General features: G+C 59.7%; 1 protein-coding gene across 1 annotated transcript in view; it reads right to left on the bottom strand.

Moving 5' to 3' along the window:
- Window positions 1–21,312, bottom strand: part of MEGF6 (multiple EGF like domains 6) — a 79,304-nt gene that overhangs the window by 6,177 nt on the left and 51,815 nt on the right. The window contains exons 5-26 of the mRNA XM_054394820.1: window positions 19,264–19,389; window positions 17,883–18,005; window positions 17,414–17,536; window positions 15,393–15,530; window positions 14,168–14,290; window positions 13,468–13,590; window positions 12,764–12,931; window positions 12,417–12,548; window positions 12,209–12,337; window positions 10,942–11,070; window positions 10,373–10,507; window positions 9,903–10,037; window positions 7,675–7,800; window positions 7,104–7,235; window positions 6,563–6,691; window positions 5,781–5,912; window positions 4,987–5,115; window positions 4,299–4,427; window positions 3,628–3,756; window positions 2,368–2,496; window positions 1,680–1,808; window positions 42–170 (exon numbers count right to left, since the gene is read on the bottom strand). Of these exons, the coding sequence (XP_054250795.1) occupies window positions 42–170; window positions 1,680–1,808; window positions 2,368–2,496; window positions 3,628–3,756; window positions 4,299–4,427; window positions 4,987–5,115; window positions 5,781–5,912; window positions 6,563–6,691; window positions 7,104–7,235; window positions 7,675–7,800; window positions 9,903–10,037; window positions 10,373–10,507; window positions 10,942–11,070; window positions 12,209–12,337; window positions 12,417–12,548; window positions 12,764–12,931; window positions 13,468–13,590; window positions 14,168–14,290; window positions 15,393–15,530; window positions 17,414–17,536; window positions 17,883–18,005; window positions 19,264–19,389 (2,877 nt within the window). The remainder of the gene's footprint in view (window positions 1–41; window positions 171–1,679; window positions 1,809–2,367; window positions 2,497–3,627; window positions 3,757–4,298; window positions 4,428–4,986; window positions 5,116–5,780; window positions 5,913–6,562; window positions 6,692–7,103; window positions 7,236–7,674; window positions 7,801–9,902; window positions 10,038–10,372; window positions 10,508–10,941; window positions 11,071–12,208; window positions 12,338–12,416; window positions 12,549–12,763; window positions 12,932–13,467; window positions 13,591–14,167; window positions 14,291–15,392; window positions 15,531–17,413; window positions 17,537–17,882; window positions 18,006–19,263; window positions 19,390–21,312) is intronic.

Below are 21,312 nucleotides of genomic sequence, written 5' to 3'. Positions count from 1 at the left end.
CCGCTAAGAGATGCTGTGTGCCCCCCAAGGTGCCCTCTCACCTTTCTCACAGCGCAGGCCCCTCCAGCCAGGGGGGCAGTCACAAGTGCCAGTGACGTGGTGGCAGGAGACGTTGTGCCCACAGTCACAGTGCTGCTCACAGCCTGCTCCAAACAGCCCTTCTGGGCAAGCTTCAGGGGTGCCAAGACAGGAGAGAGGAGGAGTTAGACACAGGGGGTGAGGGGGTAGGTGAGGGGGGCACCTTCTCACTGCAGTCCCTGCTTCATTCCTGCCCCTGCCACCCTTGCCAGGGCAGGGACAAGCCTGGTGGCCTCTGCCAGCTCTGCCAGCTGATGTGCCCAGAGCCTAAAACCCCTCTTGCCCCTGGTTTGGTGGTGATGGGCAACACCAGCCCGGCAGCATGGGGACTGCAGCCCCTGTTTCACCCCACGGCACACATGGCATGGGAAACCCTGGCACAGCCAGCCCTGAACACTTGCCCAGTGCCCCCTGATGCCCATCACCAGTCAGACCTGCTCAGGGTACTGCTGGGCACCACCTCCCCCAGCGGGAAGGTCTCTCTGCATCTGCAGCTCCTGATCTTGGCAGTGCTGCTGCTGGCACTGCTCGGTGAGTGCCAGTGCCAGCACAGAGCCCTTGGGGGCACAGCAGCAGATGTTTGGTTTTGCTGCTTCCTCTGGCACAGGAGGGCCTGGGCTGCAGGGAAGCTGCAGAGCAAAACGTCTGAGGGACCTGAACTGAGCAGGAAGCAGCAGGGCAGGCACAGCACCCACGCCCCTGACTGGCACAGCACCCATGCCCCTGACTGGCACAGCACCCATGCCCCTGACTGGCAATGTGCCTCAGGGGTGGATGCAGAAAGGGCAGGCTGCAGGCACAACCTTGCTTGTCCATGCCAGGGCAACCAACAGGTTGCTTGTCCATGCCAGGGCCAGGCTTGTGCCCTGAGCTGTGGTGAGGTTTGGGGCTGTAAGGGGATGCCAGGCCTGAGGGTGCAGCAGAATCCATCTGCTTGTCCTCGGCCAGGGAGGTGAGCTGCTGGCTAGACCCTGTGCCAAGGCTGGACCCCGTGCCAAGGCTGGGCTGCCAGCCGAGCTGCTCTCACAACAGAGAGGTTCCCAGGGCACCTGAGAGCACTTGGATGTGGCTGGTGGCAGAAACAGCTGCAGAGGGCAGCTCCCTCCTGCCAGGCTCCCTCTGACTTGCACCAGGAGGTGCCTTTTGCACAGTCACCTGAGGGCTGTGCCAGCCTGAGCAGCCAGGACCCTGGGAGGGGAGCAGGGTGTGGAGCTCCTCTTGTTGTGCCAACACTTGGTGCTGCTGGCAGGAGGGCAGCAGCCTCCTGCACACCTGCTGATGGTGAGGGCACCCCCAGGCTGTGCTGCCAGCAGAGAGCAGGGCAGCAGGAGCCTGCTGAGTGCCAGGGGCCATTATTTGCTGGGCTCAGGACCCAGCCAGGCATTCAGGGGCAGAACCACCAGAGAGAAGCAGAGGGAAGCTGCTGTGGTCCCTGCAGACCCTACCCCCTTGGCAAAGCAGGAATCTGGGCACCACCAGGGCACGCAGCCCGAGCTGTGGCACCTGTGAGCTCTCTCAGCAGGGCTGAATCCCACCCCTGCCCCCCAGAGCCCCCAGGCTGCTGCTGCAGTGCCCAGGTCAGGACCTGGTGCCCCACTTACAGCTCTGGCACTTCTCTCCCATCCAGCCTGGCTGGCACAGGCAGTGGCCGTGCTGGGGGTCACAGAGCCCCCCATGGTGGCACTCACAGCGCTGCTGGCAGTCTGCTCCGTGCTGGCCCTGGGCACAGGCTGGCAGGATCAAGGAACCAAAGCATTGTGTTGGTTAGGAGAGACCTTCCAGATGGAGGAGCCCAGCCATGACCCCAGCCCTGCCAGGGCACCACCAACCCATGGCACTCAGCACCACAGCTCCAAGGATGGAGACTCCACCATTGCCCTGGGCAGCCTGGGCCAGGCCTGGGCAGCCCTCAAGGGGCAGAAATTGTTCCTCATGTCCAACCTAAACCTCCCCTGGTGCAGCTTGAGGCCACTTCCTCTTGTCCTGTCTTTGGTTCCTTGGGAGAAGAGCCCAACCCACACCTGGCTCCAGCCTCCTTGCAGGGAGCTGTAGAGAGCCAGAAGGTCTCCCCTCAGCCTCTTTTCCTCCAGGCTGACCACCCCCAGGTCCCTCAGCTGGAGGAGGCACACAGTGAAGCACCACCCCAGGACCCCCTCCCCTCACACACATGGCAGAGAAGCAGGGACCCCTCCCCCAGCACCCCCAGCCTCCCGAGGAGGAGAACAAGCCCCAGATGGGACAGGTTTGTGCAGAGCCCATTCCCAGTGCTCCCAGCACAGTGGCACTCACGCAGCTCACAGGCCAGCCCCGTCCAGCCCTGGGCACAAGCACAGTGCCCCGTGGCAGGGTCACAGGTGGCACCGTTCTGGCAGAGGCAGTGCTGGTGGCAGCCCTTCCCATAGAGCCCCTCTGGGCATGCTGCAGGGAAAGCAGAGCAGAGAGCTCCATCAGAACACAGCTCTGGAGGCAGGGGCACAGCTCTGGTGGCCTGCTGCAGCCAGGGGTGGGCAGCCAGGGACACATGAAGCCAGCACTGCAGGGAGGGGCAGGGAGAGGACATGGAAAGGAAGCTGGGGAAGGGTCTGGAGAACAGGGCTGGGGAGGAGCAGCTGATGGAGCTGGGGGTGTGCAGCCTGGAGAAGAGGAGGGGAGACCTCAAGGCTCCCTACAACTCCCTGAGGCTGGAATGAGGAGGAGGTTTTGGTCTCTTCTCCCCAGTAGCAAAGGATAGAAGGAGAGGAACTGGCCTGAAACTGGGCCAGGGGAGGGTTAGGTTGGAGATTAGAAAAAGTTCTTTGCTGTGAGAGTGGTCAGGGACTGGAGCAGGCTGCCCAGGGAGGTGATGGAGTCCCCATCCCTGGAGGTGTTCCAGAAACCTGTGGCCATGGCACGTGGGGCCATGGTTTGGTGGCCAGGGTGGGGTTGGGCTGAGGGTTGGCCTGGATGATCTCAGAGGGCTCTGCCAACCCAAACTATTCCATGAGTCTGTGACTCAGGGAAGGCAGCTCAGCTCCCACCTTTGGTGTTTAACCTGCTCAGCTCAGAGGCACTGATGGCTCAGGGCTCTTTTCAGAGCCTTCTTAGCTCTGGTGATGGCAAATCCACAGAACGGAAAAGGTTGGAGGAGTCCAGCAGGCAGGAGACCTTCTCAGCTGGCAGCCAACTCCTTCAGGCCTGAGCTGCAGGACATCCTCCTGCCCTAGCCCCAGTGCTTGGCAGGGGAGGAAGCCATCTGGGGAAGTGCTCTCATGTGCACAGCCTGAGCTGTGCCAGGAGGCATCCCTGGCCTGGTGCCCAAATGCTCCACGTGGTGCAGGACCAGGCTCAGTGTGCTGCTGGCAAACTGCAAGGCAGTGCAGCTTCTGCTGCTCTGCCCAAGGCAACTCCTTGGCTTCTCCCTCTGAAGGTGAGTCAGGAGCTGCTGCAGCCTGGCCCTGCTGCTGTGCTGTGGTTGCTACTCCAGAGAGAGCTCCCAGAAAGGGCATTTTTGAGGGGTGCTGGCAGGGGGAGCAGCAGGCTGGGCTGAGAAGGGGCCCTGGGGGCTGTTACCTTGCTGGCAGGTGGGTCCCATCCAGCCAGCTGCACACAGGCAGTGGCCACTGATGTGGCTGCAGGTGGCATTGTTGAAGCAGCTGCACCTCTGGCTGCAGTTCTGGCCATAGCTGTCCCCCTGGCAGGCTTGGTGGGAGCAGAGGCAGCACAACTGTTAGGTGGCAGGTGTGGGGTCCCTCAGCCAGATTCCTACCAACCCCCCAGGTGCTCCTGGCTGGCAGAGGAACCAATGCTGGTGGGCAGCTGGGTAGGGTGGGGTGATGGTGCCATGGGGCAAGGGCAGCTGGGTGCCAGGGGGTTCTGGCAGCCCAAGAGCAGCACTGTTGGTAGCTTCAGCATCGTTTGCTCTGTCAGGAACTGGTTTGCTGGCTGCCCAAGCCCTCAGCACACTCAGCAGCAAGGTGCTCAGCCCAAGCCCCCCTGGGCCCTCTCCAGACCCAAATACTTCTCTGCTGAACAGGAGGAGCTTCCACCCCTGGGAACCACACGTGGGGAGCAGGCACCTCAGGCCTGGCTGTACAGCCTGGCAGAGCAGGGGGTGGTGAAGGCTCTGCGATGCCTCGTGGAGGGCTGCTCCTGCATGGCTCCATCCCATCCCAACTTGTCCCACTCCATCCCCTCCTCACCCCAGCCACAGAAGCTGGGTGCCCAGCTGCAGTGACACTCACCCTGGGCACAGTGGGGCCCTTCCCAGCCGGGGGCACAGTGGCACTGGCCGGTGATGTGGTCGCAGCTGGCACCATTGAGGCAGTGGCAGGCCTGCTGGCACTCCAGGCCATAAAATCCATCAGGACAGGCTGTGGAAAACAAAGGAGCAATGCCCACAAAACACTGGGAACATCCCAGCAGAGCTCAGATGCCTCTTGGTGGCCTCTTCTGCTGACAGGATGCCACACCAGGGTGCTGGGCACCTGCCAACGGCTCTGCCCTGGCAGGGCAGCAGAACCTTGGGTGCCTGTCCACGGTGGACACTCAGTGTGCAGACCCAAGCTGGGGTAGCTCAGAGGAGTGATGCCATTGGGGCTTTTGACCACCAAGAGCCCAAGCAGGCTGAGCCCTGCACCCAGGGCCCCCTTGGAGAGGCTGCAATGTGTGTGCCCACACGGGTGGTGAGGCAGCTGGGCACTGCCCCCTCCTTCACCCCTGCTTAGTCTGTTTTTGCTGTTGTTCCCCTAGGCCTTTTCCCCTGAGTTAAACCCAGAGCCTCAGCAGTTGCAGACATGCAGATTGTTCCATCTCCATCCCGAGGGATTCTGGTTGCTGGGACAGCAAAGGCAGGCAGGGAGTGCTGACCCTGCTGGCCAGGAGCCCCTGGCAGCTGCTGGCAGGGCTGGGTGCCCAGGCAGGGGTACTCACGGAGCTCACAGAAGGTCCCTCTCCAGCCTGGGCTGCAGGTGCAGGCACCACTGACGTGGTCACAGGCAGCTCCGTGGTCACACTGGCACTGATGCCGGCAGCTCGGCCCAAACCACCCTGCTGGGCACTCTGGCAAGCAGGAGCAAAGGAGCATGAGGAGCCTGGCCTGGCCTGGCAGCCCCAGGGTGCTACATGAAGGCCATGACTAGAAACAACAGCAGCTGGGCAGCTGCTTTCCTGGAATGCCCAGAGGGCTCTGCCCTGCCCCTTCCCGATGTGCTCCCATGCCACCCAACCCCCCTGGGGACAGGATGGGACTGGCCACACACACGGCACAGGAACTGAACATCTCTGACTGAACCAAGAAGGAGTGTGGACCATGGCACCTTTGCAGGGCACAGCAGGACCCTCACGACATGCCTGGGCAATTCCTTTCTCCTGGAATCCAGCTCTGTGCCTCCTGGCTCAGAGGTGAGCAGAGCAACCAGGACAGCCTGGGCAGGCAGGGCAGACAAGACAGGGCAGGGCAGACAGGGCTGGCAGGGCAGACAGGGCTGGCAGGGCAGCCTGGGCAGGCACTGGGCTGGCAGGGCTGGCAGGACAGGCAGGGCTGGCAGGACAGGCAGGGCAGCCTGGGCAGGCAGGGCAGGGCAGACAGGGCTGGCAGGGCAGCCTGGGCAGGCACTGGGCTGGCAGGACAGGCAGGGCTGGCAGGACAGGCAGGGCAGCCTGGGCACGCAGGGCAGGGCAGACAGGGCTGGCAGGACAGGCAGGGCAGACAGGGCTGCACTCACTCTGCTGGCAGCGGTTGCCCCTGTAGCCGGCGTCGCAGAGGCACCTCCCGGTGTCGGCGCTGCAGCTGCCGTCGCTGTTGCTGCAGTTGCAGCGGAGGGCGCAGTCGGGGCCCCAGCGACCTGCGTCACAGGCTGAGAGACACAGACAAGGGACCCTTACTGGTGCCCAGCGAGCGAGGGCCTGGGCATGACTCCTGCGAGGGTGCTGAGCCCTGCCGCAGGATGCCCAGAGAGGTTTGGAGTCTCCTCCTCTGGAGAGGTTCCAGCCCCACACCGGGATCCTGGGGGCTGCCCTGGATGATCTCCAGAGGCTCCTTTCAACCTCCACCAGGCTGGAGTTCTGGAGTTCTGGGGTTCCTCAGGGGGCTGTTGCCACAGATCCCAACTGCTCCCTCGGGCAGGGGCATAAGCAAGGCTGGAGGTGCTCAGAACCCCTGGTGGGGCTGTGAGGGCAGGCACCACACCAGCACAGAGCTGATGTCACCTCCTGCAAGAAAGCCCAGCAGAGGTGGCACCTGTGGCACTAGGCAGGAGAGTGGAGAAACCTAAAGGACTTCAGAGAGAGACTTCTGGGGCAGAAGCACAGCACAAGGATGCCAATGAAGCAGAGGGCAGCAGAGCTCTGCACAGGGCAGCGCCTCCTGGGGGAATGGCTGATGCCCAGCAGTGCCTCCTGGGGGGAAGGAGGGTGGGTGATGCCCAGCAGTGCCTCCCAGGTGGAATGGGTGATGCCCAGCAGTGCCTCCTGGGGGCAAGGAAGGTGGCTGATGCCCAGCAGGTACCTCTCTGACAGTTGTGGCCTGTCCAGCCTGGTGCACAGCTGCAGGTCCCTGTCACAGGGTGGCAATGTCCCTCGTTGCCACAGTGGCATCTCAGCTGGCAGCCTGGCCCAAACCAGCCTGCAGGGCACACTGCAACACAGACGTGGGCAGGCTGCAGATGGTTGCTCTGCCACCACAGCCTCAGCTTCCCTCCCAATGGACCCAGCAGGGACCAGAGCATCCTCCTGCAGAGCCACCAATGCTCTTTGACCAGGTGTGGGTGCTCAGCCCCCAGCTGAATGGGCCCAGGAACTCAGGGATCTCCCTCCCCTTCCGTGGTGGGGAGGTTGGCACCGTGAAGGTAGGGCTAGGGGGGCTTGAAGGCAAGGACCCAGCCCATGCTTCAGCATCTGGGGCAACAGAGAGCTGCCCTGCGATGCCTGGCCAAGAGCTGGGTGCTCCTCTGGCTGGAGCAGGTGCTCCAGGGCAACCCAAGGAGCCCCCTTCCAGCTGGAGGCAGCCAGGGCCCCTCCAGGTGCCAGGCCCCATGGGCAGCACTCACCCTCCTGGCAGCGGTGCCCAGTGTAGCCGGGGGGGCAGCGGCAGGCTCCCATGGCAGGGTCACAGCTGCCATTGTTCAGACACTCAGGGCAGATCTCCTGGCAGCCCAGGCCCCAGCGACCCTCAGGGCAAGCTGGAGGGTGGGCAAAGAGAGAGAGAGGTCATCAGGGGCTGATGAGAGGCAGGCATCAACCTCCTGGTGCATGGCCCTGGGGTCCCCTTCTCCTTGGTGCCATTGCTTCAGCACACCCTGGGCTCTTGTTTGGCAACAAGTGGCTGCCAGCAAGGACAACAGCTCCTGGAGTGTTGGATCAACAGCCCTGGAGCCTGTTCGGGCTCTGCTGGGCTCACTCCAGCTCTGCTGTGTCCATTCTGGATTTACACCTGCAAGGTCTCCTTGCTAGGAAATGGTGCTGCTGGCAAAGGCTCTTCACAGCTGCTGCCAGACCCCCAGACAGCACCAGGCCTGCTCTGAGCTGCAGGTGAGAAGCCAAAGGCTAAGAATTGGCCAAAGAGTGTCAGCTCTGCACCCCCCTCCCCTCCTCAGCCCCCAGCTGCTGCTGCCTGCTCACCTTGGCCACAGTCATGTCCGGTCCAGCCAGGTGGGCAGAGGCAGTGCCCACTGACAGGGTCACAGGAGGCTCCACCACAGAGGCAGGACCCCTGGCAGCCTGCCCCAAACGTCCCCCATGGGCACTCTGCACCAAAACAGCAGGGAGAGAGCTGCCAGCTCACAGTCACAGACTGCACTGGGTTGGAAGGGACCCTCAGGGGTCACCTTGGCCAACCCCCCTGCACTCAGCAGGGACTCCTGCAGCTGGATCAGGCTGCACAGGGCCACATTGAGTCTCACCTTGAATGTGTCCAGGGATGGAGCCCCAGGCACAGCCCTGGGCAGCCTGTTCCAGTGTCTCACCACTGTGCAGAACTCACTCCTGATGTCCAACCTAACTCTGCCCTGCTCCAGTTTCAATCCCTTGCCCCTCCTCCTATCCCCACAGCTCCTTCTGAGCAGTCCCTCAGGGCTGCTGAGGAGCAGCCTGGGGTTGATTATCCTGGGAAAAAGGAGGCTGAGGGGGGACCTCACTGCTCTCTACAGCTCCCTGAGGGGAGGCTGGAGCCAGATGGGGGTTGGCCTCTCCTCCCAGGTAACAAGTGACAAGACAAAAGGAAATGGCCTCAGCTTGCCCCAGGGGAGGTTCAGGTTGGACTGAGAAAAAATTTCTTCCCCAAAAGAGTTGTCCAGACCTGGCCCAGGCTGCCCAGGGCAGTGGTGGAGTCCCCATCCCTGGAGGGGTTTCAAAGCCCTGGAGCTGTGGTGCAGAGGGCCATGCTTGCAGTCCCCTCTGGTCACTGGATCCAGGGCTTGGGCAGCCACCAGCGCCCAGGAGAAGCAGAGCAGAGTGAGGATTTCAAGCACACAGTGGAGGTTTTGTTGTTCCTCTCCTCTGCTAATTGATGGCAGATGTTTGTCTTCACCCTTTAATCATTTCCAGCCCAGACAGCAGCCAAGAGCCTACTATTTCTATGCAAATATTTGTGTTATTTCCTGTCACTCCCCCTCCAGGCTTAAGCTCCTTTCTTAGGCTCTTTAAAAATACTCCGACCCAAGCCCCCAGCCCCCAGGGCTCTGGGGACAGCAGCAGCCCTGTCTGGGGGCTCCAGTGCCACCAGGAGCCCTGTGAGGGGCACAAGCCCTGCAGAAGCTGCTCCCCTCACTCCTCTGAGCACCTCGGACCTCCGCAAGCACAGGTTGGCTTCAGAACTCCTTGTGACCATCTGCAGCTCTTGTCCTGACCACCAGACCAGCTTGGTCCCACCAGTCATGGTGTTAGGCAAGGATGACGTGCTGGGAGCTGCAGTTCTGGGCTGGGTGGGGATGGGATGCTTGAACCCAGCCTCAGCTGCTGAGCACCACGAGCCCTGCCTGCAAGTGTGGACTCCAGGAGTTCAAACCTGTGCCTTTCCTGCTGGCTCCAAGCAGCTGAAGTGTGATTCAGGAGAGGACAACCTCACAAGAGGGGGAGGTTGGCTTCTCAGCTCCAAGGCTGGTGGAAGTTATCCCTTTCCAAGGGCTGTGCTCGTGCTTTGGAGTCATCATCTCATGCCAGTGACTCACTGTCTTCAGTTGCACTCAAACCACCTTTGCTTGAAGCAAGCCAAGCCCTCTGCCACCCCAACCATCCCCCAGGACCCTGAGGACCTGCAGCCTCAGAGCCTGGCTGCCACATTGCACACACAGAGCTGGGCAGTTTCATGCCCTGCTGTCACCTGGCACGTTATGTGAGGAGCAGAAAAGCTCATCCAGAGGCAGCACTTTGAACCCTGGTGTGGATGAAATCCAACATTTTCTTTGCCACTTGAAGACCAAGCAGAGTCTCCCCGTGGAGCAGAGAAAGAGCAGAAAATGGGATCATGTTCTGCTGGGCACTGAGTGCATGGCAGCCAGAAGACATCAAAAGGCTGGGGAAGAGAACTCAAGAGCTACCACCTCCATCTACAAGGCAGAGATGCCCAAGTGGTGGGACAAAGTGAGACCTGGCTCTCCTTCCCTGAGTGAGACTCATTCTGCAGGACAATTCCTGCTTCCCTGCCTGGAGGGTTTCACAGAGACCCCCAGGAGCAGCTCCTGTGCCCTTCAGAGCTCCTGGGTCCTTCACTCATCAGATCAGCTCAGGGCTTGAGGGGTCAGGGAGAGCACAGGAGGAGTCCTGAAGGTGCTTTCAGGTGGTTTTGTGCAGAACAGGTCTGTGTGTGAGTGAGGAGCTCACAGCAGGCTCAGAGCAGGGCTGCAGCTTACCTTGGTCACAGCTGTCCCCGTGGTAGCCTGGGGGACATTCTCTCCTGCACTCTCCGGTGACATGGTCACAGGGCACCTCGGGAGGGCAGCTGCATTTCTGCTTGCAGCCATCCCCGTAGTACCCAGGGTCACAGCCTGGAGACAGCCACAGAGAAAGAACATCTGGCATCATTCAGCTGACCCTGGGACAGGCGGCAGCCCCAGGCCCCTGTGCTGGCACTCCCGGGAGCGGGAGGCTGGATGAGCTCCACCAGCCACACGGACAGGGGCTGTGGTTGACCTGAACAAGAGCTGAGGCACTCAGGAGAGTGGGAAGTGAGCTGAGCCTTTCTCCAGGAGGAGAAGTTAGTGGGGAGGGGGCTGCAGGAGGAGGAAGGGGGCTGCAGGAGGAGGAAGGGGGCTGCAGGAGGAGGAAGGGGGCTGCTCGAGCGGGGAAGGGGGCTGCTCCCCGGCAGCCCTTGGCCACTCACGGGTGTGGCAGCGCTTGCCGCGGTAGCCGGGCTTGCAGCGGCAGGAGCCGTCCCTCTTGTCGCAGTCCCGGGTGTTCTCCTGCTCGCACTGGCACTCCTCGGAGCACCCAGCACCGAAAGCCCACTTGGGGCAAGCTGAAGGGGAGGGAAGGGGCTGGTCAGTGAGAGACCCATCGGTGGCAGAGGGCAAGGTGCAGAGGGTTTGGCACCCAGCAAGAAAGGAACGGTCTGAAAATCACAGACCTGCATAGAATGGGTTGGGCTGGAAGGGACCTTGGAGATCCTCCAGTTCCACCCCTCTGCCATGGGCAGGGACACCTCCCACCAGGTTGCTCAAGACCTCATCCAGCCTGGCCTGGAACACTTCCAGGGAGGAGGCATCCACAGCCTCCCTGTGCAACCTGTTCCAGTGTCTCCCCACCCTCACTGCAAGAATTCCTTCCTCATCTCCAGCCTAAATCTGCCCTCCTCGAGCTCCAGTCCATTCCCCCTCATCCTGCCACTACAAGCCCTTATCAAAAGTCCCTCCCCAGCTTTCCTGCAGGCCAAGGAGGTGAGGAGAGCCATACCCAGGTGGCAGTACCGTCCGTACAAGCCAGGGTCACACAGGCAGGCTCCGTAGATCCGATGGCATCGGCCCCGGTTGGCACAGTTGCACTTTTTCCTGCATTGTTTCCCATAAAATCCTTTGGGGCATCCTAGAAACACAGAGAGGTTTGGGGGAGGATCAGCCAGTGCCTGTGGTTTTATCCCTGGCACAGCACAGGAGATCCCTGCAGAGTCCAAGCCAGAAGGCACCAGAGATGGATCCAGCCAAGGGAGGTGGTTCCTGAGCAGGGACTTGCTGGATCTCTGCTAAGGTGACACCAAGGGTCACCAGGGTCCTGCAGCAGCTCCAGAGGGGATTGCTGCAGCTCTCCTGGCCTTGCACAGTGCCACACTTGCCATCTCCAGCCTCAAGAGGTGCCTCCAGGGCACTCACCAGCTCCTGGACTGGTGCCACTGGTCCTGCTACCACTCTGCCCTGCAGGGCTCTGAAAAGTCACCTTTGTCACACGGGAGAAAGCAACCCCTGGGGACATTCCTAATGATAGATAATGGTGACAGCTGCATTGGGGAGGGAATAAAATCATTGCTCCTTCTCTGCTGTGCTGAGGAGCTCCATACTGGAAGCATGTGTCAGGCAGACAGGCAGCCTGCCCTGGGACAGCAGCAGAGGAAATGCCACCCTGGGACAACAGATCACTTCCCCTTGCTTTATTTTATTCCTACCTTCCTGTTTGTTCCCTCTACCCCTCAACCAGCTCCTTCTTCCATGCTGAAGAGCTCAGGGCATCTCTTGTATCCATTCACGTTCTGCTTGGGTCTTCTTCAGTAATCACTCCCAGATGTCCCAGCCCCTGGTCTCAGTCTCTCATTGCCTCACTCTTTTTCTGTGGTTTTAGATTCTGTTCCCCAGACTTTAACTCTTTCAGATGATGGAGTCCAACCATGACCCCAGCACTGCCAGGGCACCACCATCCCATGGCCCTCAGCACCACATCTCCACAGCTTTGAAACCCCTCCAGGGATGCAGACTCCACCACTGCCCTGGGCAGCTTGAGCCAGGACTGGACAACCCTTTTGGGGAAGAAATTGTTCCTCATGTCCAACCTAAACCTCCCCTGGCACAACTTGAGGCTGTTTCCTCTTGTCCTGTCACTTGTTCCTTGGGAGAGGATCCCAACCCCCACCTCACTCCAACCTCCTGCACCCTACCAGGTCCCAGGGCCATGGTGAGAAGGAAAAGATCCTCACCACTGCCACACAAGGAGGGAAGCAGAGCCATGGCCTTACCATCTTGGCAGAGCTCTCCAGCCACGCCGGGCGGGCAGCGGCAGGTGCCAGTGGCAGGGTCACAGGTGCCACCGTTCTGGCAGCCACAGCTCTGGCTGCAGTTCCTCCCAAAGGTGCCCTCTGGGCAGGCTGGGGTGAGACAGAGAGAGGTGAGACTCAGACAGAGCTGGGCAGAGTCTTCTGGGCACTGCCCTGCAGCCTGACTCACTCTGGTTGCAGAGGATGCCAGTCCACCCTGCGGGGCAGTCGCAGCCATTCCCCTCCGCGTTGCAGGGAGCTCCATTCCGGCAGTCCCCACAGGTCAGGCTGCAGTCAGGACCAAAGGTGTGCTCCAGGCAGACTGCAAGGAGAGGAGCTGCAGGTGAAAAGCCTTCCCCAAGGCTGCTCAGCCCCTCCTTGGGGGGTTGTTAGCTGAGTGGGTTCTGTGTGGGCAGGGCAGGGACTCAGCAGGAGCTGTGGGTGTGCTCAGCAAGCACCAACACACCCAGCAGGCTCTCTTAGCTATGAAGCCTTCCAAGCACACAAAGCCTTTTACCAGGGCTGCAAGATGCCCACCGAATTTTTCTGACAGGGTGTGCTCTCCTCTGGCTTCCACCTCTCCCTCCTCCTCCTCGTAGTCGTCGTTGAAGAGCTGAGTCAGTTCGTCCCTCAGGATGGCGACATGGGGGATGGGGCGGATCACAGGGCGCCGCCCATCCAGCGCCTCCACGGTGTCCTCCAGAGCTAGGGAAGCGGCCATGGAATCATGGAATGGGTTGGGTGGGAAGGCACCTTAAAGATCATCCAGCTCCAACCGCCTCACCATGGGCAGGGACACCTCCCACCCATCCAAGCTGGCCTGGAACACCTCCAGGGAGGGGACTCTGTTGTGGGATGATGGAGTCAGTGGGGGAGAAAGGGGGAGAAAGGGGGAGAAAGGGGGAGAAAGGGGGAGAAAGGGATCTCTGGCAGGTGAACAGCAGGACAGAAGCCCCCAGCTAGGAAAGTGAGACCAGTGCTGGGGCAGCTGATGTGGCACAGTTTGCAGCACTGATCTCTACAGTGGCACCTCCAAAACTTTTGCTGGTGGTTGCTATTAGTTTGTGGGTTTTTTGTCTAGAATGGGCACAGGTCAGCTGAGAGCCTTCCTGCTCTATGGGAGAGGCTTTGATCCTCACCCTGCTAGCAGCTCTGGCTTCTCAGGACACTGAGCTCACCTCACCTCCTCAGTTTTTCTGAGCAGAGCCCTTCCCCCCAGCAGCAGCAGGCAGCACACTCACGGAGGCAGCTCCTTCGGTCCTCATCCAGCCTGTAGCCAATGTCACAGCCACACTGGAAGGAGCCCAGCTGGTTCTGGCAGGTGTGCTCACATCCCCCATTGCTTGAGGAGCACTCATCCATGTCTGAAAAAGAAGGGGAGCAGGTCCCCCATACAGGATGGGGCCCACAGTTCAGCAAGCTGGCTGGTGGCATCATCCCTGTTAGCTGCACGAAGCACAACTGAAGCATCAGGAGACCACCCAAGCAATGCAGGGAACCCTGGGGTTCAAAACACCCTGTGCTGGATGTCAGCTCCCACCTGTCACTAACTGTGCAGACAGAGCTGGCTCAGCTTGGGATTCCAGCCGGGAAAGGCTGTGGGAGAGCTTTGGTAGTGAGAACAACTCCTGAGGAGGAGACAGCTCCACCCTGGAGCTCATCAGGTCCAACCACTCACCTCGAGCTCCCAATCCCACCACTGCTGCTAAGCCACCACCACATCCCTGCTTTTCAATCCCTCCCCACCACCACCTCCCTGGGCAGCCTGTTCCAGTGCTTGAGACACCTCCACCATGAAGAAATTGCTCCTCACATCCAACCTGAACCCCCCTGGCAAGGCTGGGGGCAGCTTCCTCTGGAGAGGAGCCCCTGCTGTGTGTGTCTCTCGCTGTGCTGCCAGGCTGGGGACAGCAGCAGTGCCAGGGAGGTGTTTGTGCTCACCCTCACAGCCACAGCCATCCGTGCTGAGCCTGTAGCCAGCCTGGCAGGCACACTCGTAGCCCCCAGGGTAGTTGTAGCAGTCCTGCTGGCAGCAGTGAGCGCTGCTGGCACACTCCTCGATGTCTAAACAGAAAGCAGAGGGCAGAGGTGACAGCCACAGAATGCAGGGGGCAGGAAGGAGCTCTGGAGATCCAACCCAAGCCCTCTGCCAGAGCAGGCTGGCCCAGGGCAGCTTGCACAGGATGGCATCCAGGTAGGTTTGGAAAAGGTCCAGGTGTAGCTGTGCAGGGTGATGGTGCTGGGCAGCAGTGCCCTGCTGAGAGCTGAGCTGCCTGCCAGCTGCTGGGCTCCTCCTGGAGCTCCTCTTGCAAGGAGGGAGCTTGCTGCCAGCAGCTCAGCCTGGCACTGTGCTCCTCAGCCCAGGGAGGAACCACTGACTGGCAGGGGTGGGAAGAGACTTCTGGAGAACAGCTGGACCTGGTGCTTGTGCTGCTGTGGTGTGGTGCATGGAGACAGCTCCTCCTGCTCCCTGTGCTGAGGCAGTAGGAGGCTGCTCAGAGGGTTCGCTCCTCAAGGGGCTCTGATTCAATCTGTAGTGCCTGCCCCACATTTCCAGAGCTAGAGGTGGATCTCTGCCTTGCTTCTCTATTAACACATCCTGTATGGAACAGGATGGGGCTGCTCTGAGCTTGGCTTGCAGCCACTGACTCCTCCACATCACTCATTCCCTCTTTCCTGCTGCTTCCTGTGAGATGGCAGCCAGGCTGGTGCCCCTCTAGGCATAGGCTGGTAAGTAGGAGGTGAGCCTCTGTCTGCCAATGCTGCCTCAGATCAGTTTCAGCAGGGCAAAACTAGCTGGTTCTGGAGCCAACAGCTTCTGAGTAGGTCTTGAGGGGAGGTCTGAGGATGTCTCCATGGAATCAGAATGCATGGGGTTGGAAGGGACCTTTGAAGGTCTTCTAGTCCAACCCTCTGCAGTCATCAGGGACACCTCCAACTAGAGCAGGTTGCTCAGGGCCCTACCAAGTCTGACCTTGAATGTGTCCAGGGCTGTGGCCTCCACCACATCTCTGAGCAACCTGTGGCAGGATTCCACTCCCTCACCGTGAAGGGCTTCAAGAAGAGCAGCACCTCCCCTCCCCCTGTTCCCAGCCTCGCTGCCCTGTTGGTGCAGGCAGAGGATCCTCACCCCCTGTGGCCCCAGGCAGGGAGCCCTGCCCCTTACCAGTGCAGCTCTTCTGGTCCTCCTCCAGCCGGTAGCCGGAGCGGCAGGAGCAGGCTGGGCCAGCGCTGGTGTGGTGGCAGGCATGGGCACAGCCTCCGTTGTTGGCCTCGCAGCTGTTGACAATCTCCATCTCTATCCCTGCAAGAGGCACAGGGCTCAGCACCCCCCAGCAGCTGCTGCACACTGCCTGGGCCCTGCCTTGCCCTGCTGCCCAGCTGCAGCAGGCATCTGCACAGCTTCCAGCTGACCTCCTGGCATGGCTGCTGGTGCGTGCAGAGCCCTGCTGGGGAGAGGAGAGCTCTGCAGTGGGGAAAGGGATGGAAACAGCTTGGCACAGGCCACTGCTGGGCTGGGAAAGTGGTGTGCAAAAATAAACCCAGGGATCCCAGGCCATGTCCCACATAGCCTCCCAGGGCCAGGCTGATGGAGCACGCTCTGGACAGCCTCTGAGATGAAGCAGGCTGCAGACAGAGCTGCTCCCATTCCTGACAAGCTGCAGTGTGTGCTGCCAACCAAAAAGCTGGCTCAGGCTGTGCGAGCACAGAGCTGTCCTGGTGCCAGCCAGCTCTGGGAGCAGCAGCTAAGCAGGGGAACATCCAGATGCCTACAGCTAGGAACGTTCCTCACTGCCGTGTCAGCAGTGGTAGGTGCAAAGATCCAGAGCAGCCTCACATCTCCTGGGCTTGGCAAGGCTTGTGTAAACTGCAGGCTGCTTCAGTAAGCTTTCTTCAACTAAAAGGAACTTGTACCATGGAGCTTTGGCTCAGGCCTCAACCTCAGGAAAATGTTTTCTGCCTAGAAGAACATTTTTTATTTTTAGTGTGGTTCAGGCCCAAGGAGGACAAAAGAAAGGGAGCTTGATGCTTCCCCATGGATCTGTGCATGTCATGAGAGCCTTCCAGCATGGCACAGCTATCTCCTAGATCTCACAACATGAGTGGGGTCCCTTTCCCTCACTCTCACTGATGCAAGAAGCAGCAGGGTTTGCATAGAAGGTGCTAGAAGGGGCAGGGAGAAATTTTCCATCCGTGGAGGCTACTTAATTCTACAGTGGAGTGGTCAGAGGCCCAGCTGGAGAGGCCACATGAGAACAGGAGTGGGGCTTGTGCTGCCCCTGCTGCCAGAACTGACCCTCCAGGTCTCATCTCTTACCAGGGGCTTACCTGGAAACCCCAGACCTGAGCAGCAACAAACCCAAGCCTTTTGTCCCCTGTGGGCCAGTTTGCTGAAGCCACAAAGAGTCATCTTCCCTGCTGGGTGAGGAGGCAGCTAAGGCTTAGAGCCCTCTGCAAGCCTCACCCCACCAGCTGCAGGTGAATGTGCAGTGTTCCACAGAGCTGAGCTCTGGGGTGGCTTTTGCAGACAGCTGTGTAGGTGCTCAGGCTCCTAATGAGCATATCAGCAGCCCAGCTCCTCACACTGCTCTGTCTGATGCCTTTTAAGACCCATTTGTGGTCTGCAAAGCCTCATCCTCATAGTCCTGCCAGGCCCCCAGTGAGAGCTGCAGCAGCTGCACAGGAGGGGCATCACAGCTTCCAGCACTGGCACTGCCATGGGGGCTGTCCCTAAGGGGGCTGCTGGTGCTGACAGCCCCACTTTGGGCTGTCCCTGGGGATGTGTTGGCTAAGATGCATGGAGAGCCTGGCTCCTTCTTGCACAACCATGTTTATTTCTTGCTGGGAGCAGAGGCCATCACTTCTCTAGCTCAATTCCTCCTTCAGTCACACATCTGCAGCTGACTGAACTCATCCAGGAGCAGAGCTTGGGCTGTTTGCAGCCAAATGGCTCCAAAGAAATTGCCTAAACCAGCAAAAGCAGCTCCCTGGTAACCTGACAGATCAGACATCATTTTTTGTATGTGTTGGGAGAGTCAACAGCCCCAAACCTGCCTGTGAAATCCTTCCCAAAGGGTTTACTCCAGCCTGGCCTGCCCAGCTCCCAGGGGATGGTGCACATACTCTCTCCTGGAGCTGCCAGCCCACCCCCATGCCCCCTGAGGGGAGTCTGCAGGCAGTACTCACGGTAGCACTGCTTGCCATCTGCCCCCAGCTCATAGCCAGGGCTGCAGGTGCACTTGAAGGAGCCTTGGGTGTTGAGACACTGATGAGCACACAGGGCCTGGCCAGTCAGGCACTCGTCCACGTCTGCAGAGAGGAGCAGTCAGGGAGCAGAACAGGGACAGACAGGCCCTCAAAGGAGCACTTTTAACTGCCCCCAAGTTTTCCACTGGTTTCTTGCACTCTGAATCCAGATTCTGGATTCTGTTGGCCCAGAGTGAGGAGTTTGGAGCTACTGCAGAGCTTCGCAGGAAAGGACCTCGCAGGAAGCTCTCAGTGCTGCTCCAGGCAGCTCCGAGCACGGCTCTGGGACAGAGGTCAGCAGAGCCTCCAGGAGATTTGTGCCAGCTGCTGGTGGTTACCAGGACTGAGCACTGCTTCACCCCACCAGACTCTGCTGCTCCCCAGGACAGCTCTGCTGCCAGGGCCTTACCTTCGCAGCTCTTGGCGTCGGGTGCCAGGCGGTAGCCGGGGTGGCAGTGGCAGCGCGCTGTGCCCCGCTGCTGCTGGCAGAGCTGCATGCAGCCCCCGTTCCTCTCCATGCAGGGGTTCCTCACTGCAGGCAGAGCAGAGCCAGCCTTGTCTCGTGCTAGTCCTGCCTCCATGCTTACAGCAGAGCAGAGCATCAGGCAGCTGTGCCCAGCAAAGGAGTCTGCAGTCCCTGCAGGACTGTTGCCCACCAGACAACCTCTGCTGCTCTGCCTCCTGCTCCACCCCAGCAGGAGGATTTGCAGGGTGTGAGGTGCTGGCCTGGGTAAAAACCTCTCCAGCAGAGTCTTGCCATGGGCAGCTCCCTCTGTGGAGAGCACAGAGCAAATGCCAGGCAAATCTGCTTCCAGTGCTGGTACCAAGATGTTTGCCAAACTCTGCCCCATGCCAGGACCTGCACAGAGCCCTGCTCACTGCTGCACCTCACTGCCCCAGGTGTTTCCTTGCCCTTAGCAACTTCACAGCTAAAGACTTCCCTCCTCCTCCTCCTCGAATGCCAGCTGCTATGAGTGAGGAGCCTGAACTTCTGCTCTCCATCCCCTCCAGCCTCCCTCCCTCCCACAGGCACAGCAGGTCAGCCAGGAAGCTGTCTGAGAGCAGGGGGAACAGGTCCCATCCTGCTGTGACACACTGCTGCTCCTTCTCTTTCTCAGCAGTGTGTGCCTTCAGACAGCTCCATTTGTCTTGGCCACACTCCTTCAGCTCTTTCTGGCCCTTCAGAGGGAGCTGCAGGATGTGGCCAGGCCAACACACCATGCAGAGTTTGTGCTGGAGAGGAACCTCCAGTCTGAGCTCTGTGACAGGCTGGAGACAGGGGCCCCAAGCCAGCCTCATGAAGTTCAGCAAGGCTAAGGGCAAGGTCCTGCAGCTGGGTCAGGGCAGTCCCAAGCACAGATCCAGGCTGGGTGAGGAGTGGTTGGAGAGCAGCCTGGAGGAGAAGGCCTTGGGGTGTCAGTTGATGACAAACTCCCCAGGAGCCAGCAATGGTCGCTGGCAGCCCAGAGCCAGCTGTGTGCTGAGCTGCATCCAGAGCAGGGAGAGCAGCAGCACAGGGAGGGGATTCTGCCCCTCTGCTCTGCTCAGACCCCACCTGCAGCACTGCCTCCAGTTCTTGAGCAACCTGCTCTAGGGGAAGGTGTCCCTGCCCATGGCAAGGGGTTGGATGATCCTCAAGGTCCCTTCTAACCCAACCCATTCTATGGATCTCTGACATCTGAGCCTGCCAGGGTGCATCCCCTGCTTCCCCCCATCCCAGCTGCCCTGAGGACAGGCCAAGGAGCAGCTCTGCCTGCCCAGCTCCCCCCTCCCATGCTCAAGAGACTCACAGGTGCAGTGTTTGCCATCCTCCTGCAGCTGGTAGCCAGCTCGGCACTGGCAGCGGTGCTGTGCCAGTGTCAGCTGCACGCAGTCGTGCTGGCAGCCTCCATTGTGCAGGGCACAGGAGTTCACAGCTAGGAGGCAAGGGGACAGAGGGTCCATCAGACAGTGCCATCTGGACAGGTAGGTGAAGGGAACCTCATGGAGCTCAACAAGGGCAGCTGCAGGATCCTGCAGCAGTGCAGGGGAGAGGTTGACCTGCTGGGAAGCAGCTCCCTGGAGCTCAGGTTGCAGTAGGGGAGGGTTAGGTTGGACACCAGAAAAAACGTCTTCACCAAAAGGGTTATCAAGGGCTGGACCTGGCTGCCCTGGGAGGTGGTAGAGTCACTGTTCCTGCAGGGATTCAAAACATGCCCATGTGGCTCCTAGGAACAAGGTTTAGTGGTGGACTTGGCTGTCCTAGCCTGATGGCTAGACTTGATCTTAAAGGCCTTTTCCAACCTAAACCATTCCAGGAACTCTCATTAGAAACCTTCCAAGCCCAGCATCCCATCATAAGCCTCTAATTAACTGAAGACCATTTAGGGGAATGGAAGTGACCCAGAAGGGTCAGGGTTTTGCTGCCATGCCCAGGGCTGGGGCAGAGGCTCTCCCTCTCCATCCCTGGTGCTGGCATTGCTTCCTTGAACCCATTTGGAAGCCAAAGGCACAACTGCTCCACGTTCCTGCAAGGCTCTGGGTCAGGGCTGCAGGCCTCAAGCTGCAGCAGATGGGTGGGTGGTCAGCTAAAAATATTCTGCTCTGGTATAGTGTTCAGCAACAAATCCTCCAAGCCAGCCATGAGTAATGTGCTGGTTGGAGGGGGGTTACAAGAGCAGCGAAGCAGTGCTGCTGCCTGCCAGAGCATTCCATGTGGGAAGAGTCCTGGGCTAGGGTCTAACAACTCAATGCATCCAATGGCTGAACAGCCTCCCAGGGTGCTCTGAGCATGCACCCTGAGCAGCCACCCCCTGCATGCTGCTGAGGTGTTCTCAGGGTGGGAAAGCCCCAAGTCATAGAATCACAGAATGGGTTTGGTTGGAAGAGACCTTAGAGACCATCCAGCCCAGCCATGAACCCAGCACTGCCTCAGCACCACCAACCCATGGCCCTCAGCACCACAGCTCCAAAACCCCTCCAGGGATGGGGACTCTACCACTACCCTGGGCAGCCTGGGCCAGGGCCTGGACAACTCTCAAGGGGCACAAATTTTTCCTCCTGTCCAACCTAAACCTCCCCTGGTACACCCTGAGGTTGTTTCCTCTTCTCCTGTCACTTGTTCCTCGGGAGAAGAAACTGCCCCACACCTGGCTCCACCCTCCTTGCAGGGAGTTAGAGAGAGCCAGAGTGAATTCATTCCATTACAAACCCCAGGAATGATCAGACAAAACAAAGGAAACATTGCAATTGTTTGGGGTTTCCCATCAAAGCCCTTTGAATTCTGGGTCTCCTCAGCTGCCTTCTCCTAGGGTAGCAGCCAGGAGACCTCACTGCTGGCCTTGCTTTGGTTACTGCTCTGGGGTTTGGGGTTTGTTTTTTTGGCTTTTTTTTTTTTTTTTGGCTGTTTACAGAACCACTCTAAAAATATTTCCATCCCCAGATGCTTTTCCTAGCCCAACATTCCTGTGACCAGGCTGCCAAAGCCAGTGTCATCTGCACATCAGGCAGCTTGTTGCAATTAAAGCTCAGACACATTTTCCACAGATGATGTTTTGGTGTCTGCAAGAGGGGATCTCAGCTCCATCCCTCTGTCTGAAGGGAGCACAGGACTGCTGGAGGATGGGAGCAACCTTCCTTCCATCCCTTCTTATCCATATCCTGACCCTCTGGTGCCCAGGGCATGGATAAAAAGGGATGGAAAGGACTTGTCAGTGCTTGTGGCATGTGAGAAGCAGCAGCCTGACCCAGCAGCCTCATGAGCTGAGCAGAGCTGGCCTCAGCAGCCACCCTGCAGCCTCCCAAGCAGAGCCACTCACCCAGCCTGGGCACCATGAGCAGCTTCACATCTTTGCACTCAC

This window comes from Indicator indicator, chromosome 32, assembly GCF_027791375.1.
Source record: "Indicator indicator isolate 239-I01 chromosome 32, UM_Iind_1.1, whole genome shotgun sequence".
Classification (NCBI taxonomy): Eukaryota; Metazoa; Chordata; class Aves; order Piciformes; family Indicatoridae; genus Indicator; species Indicator indicator.
The sequence above is the reverse complement of the archived record's forward strand: the minus strand, read 5'-3'. Positions and strand labels throughout refer to the sequence as shown.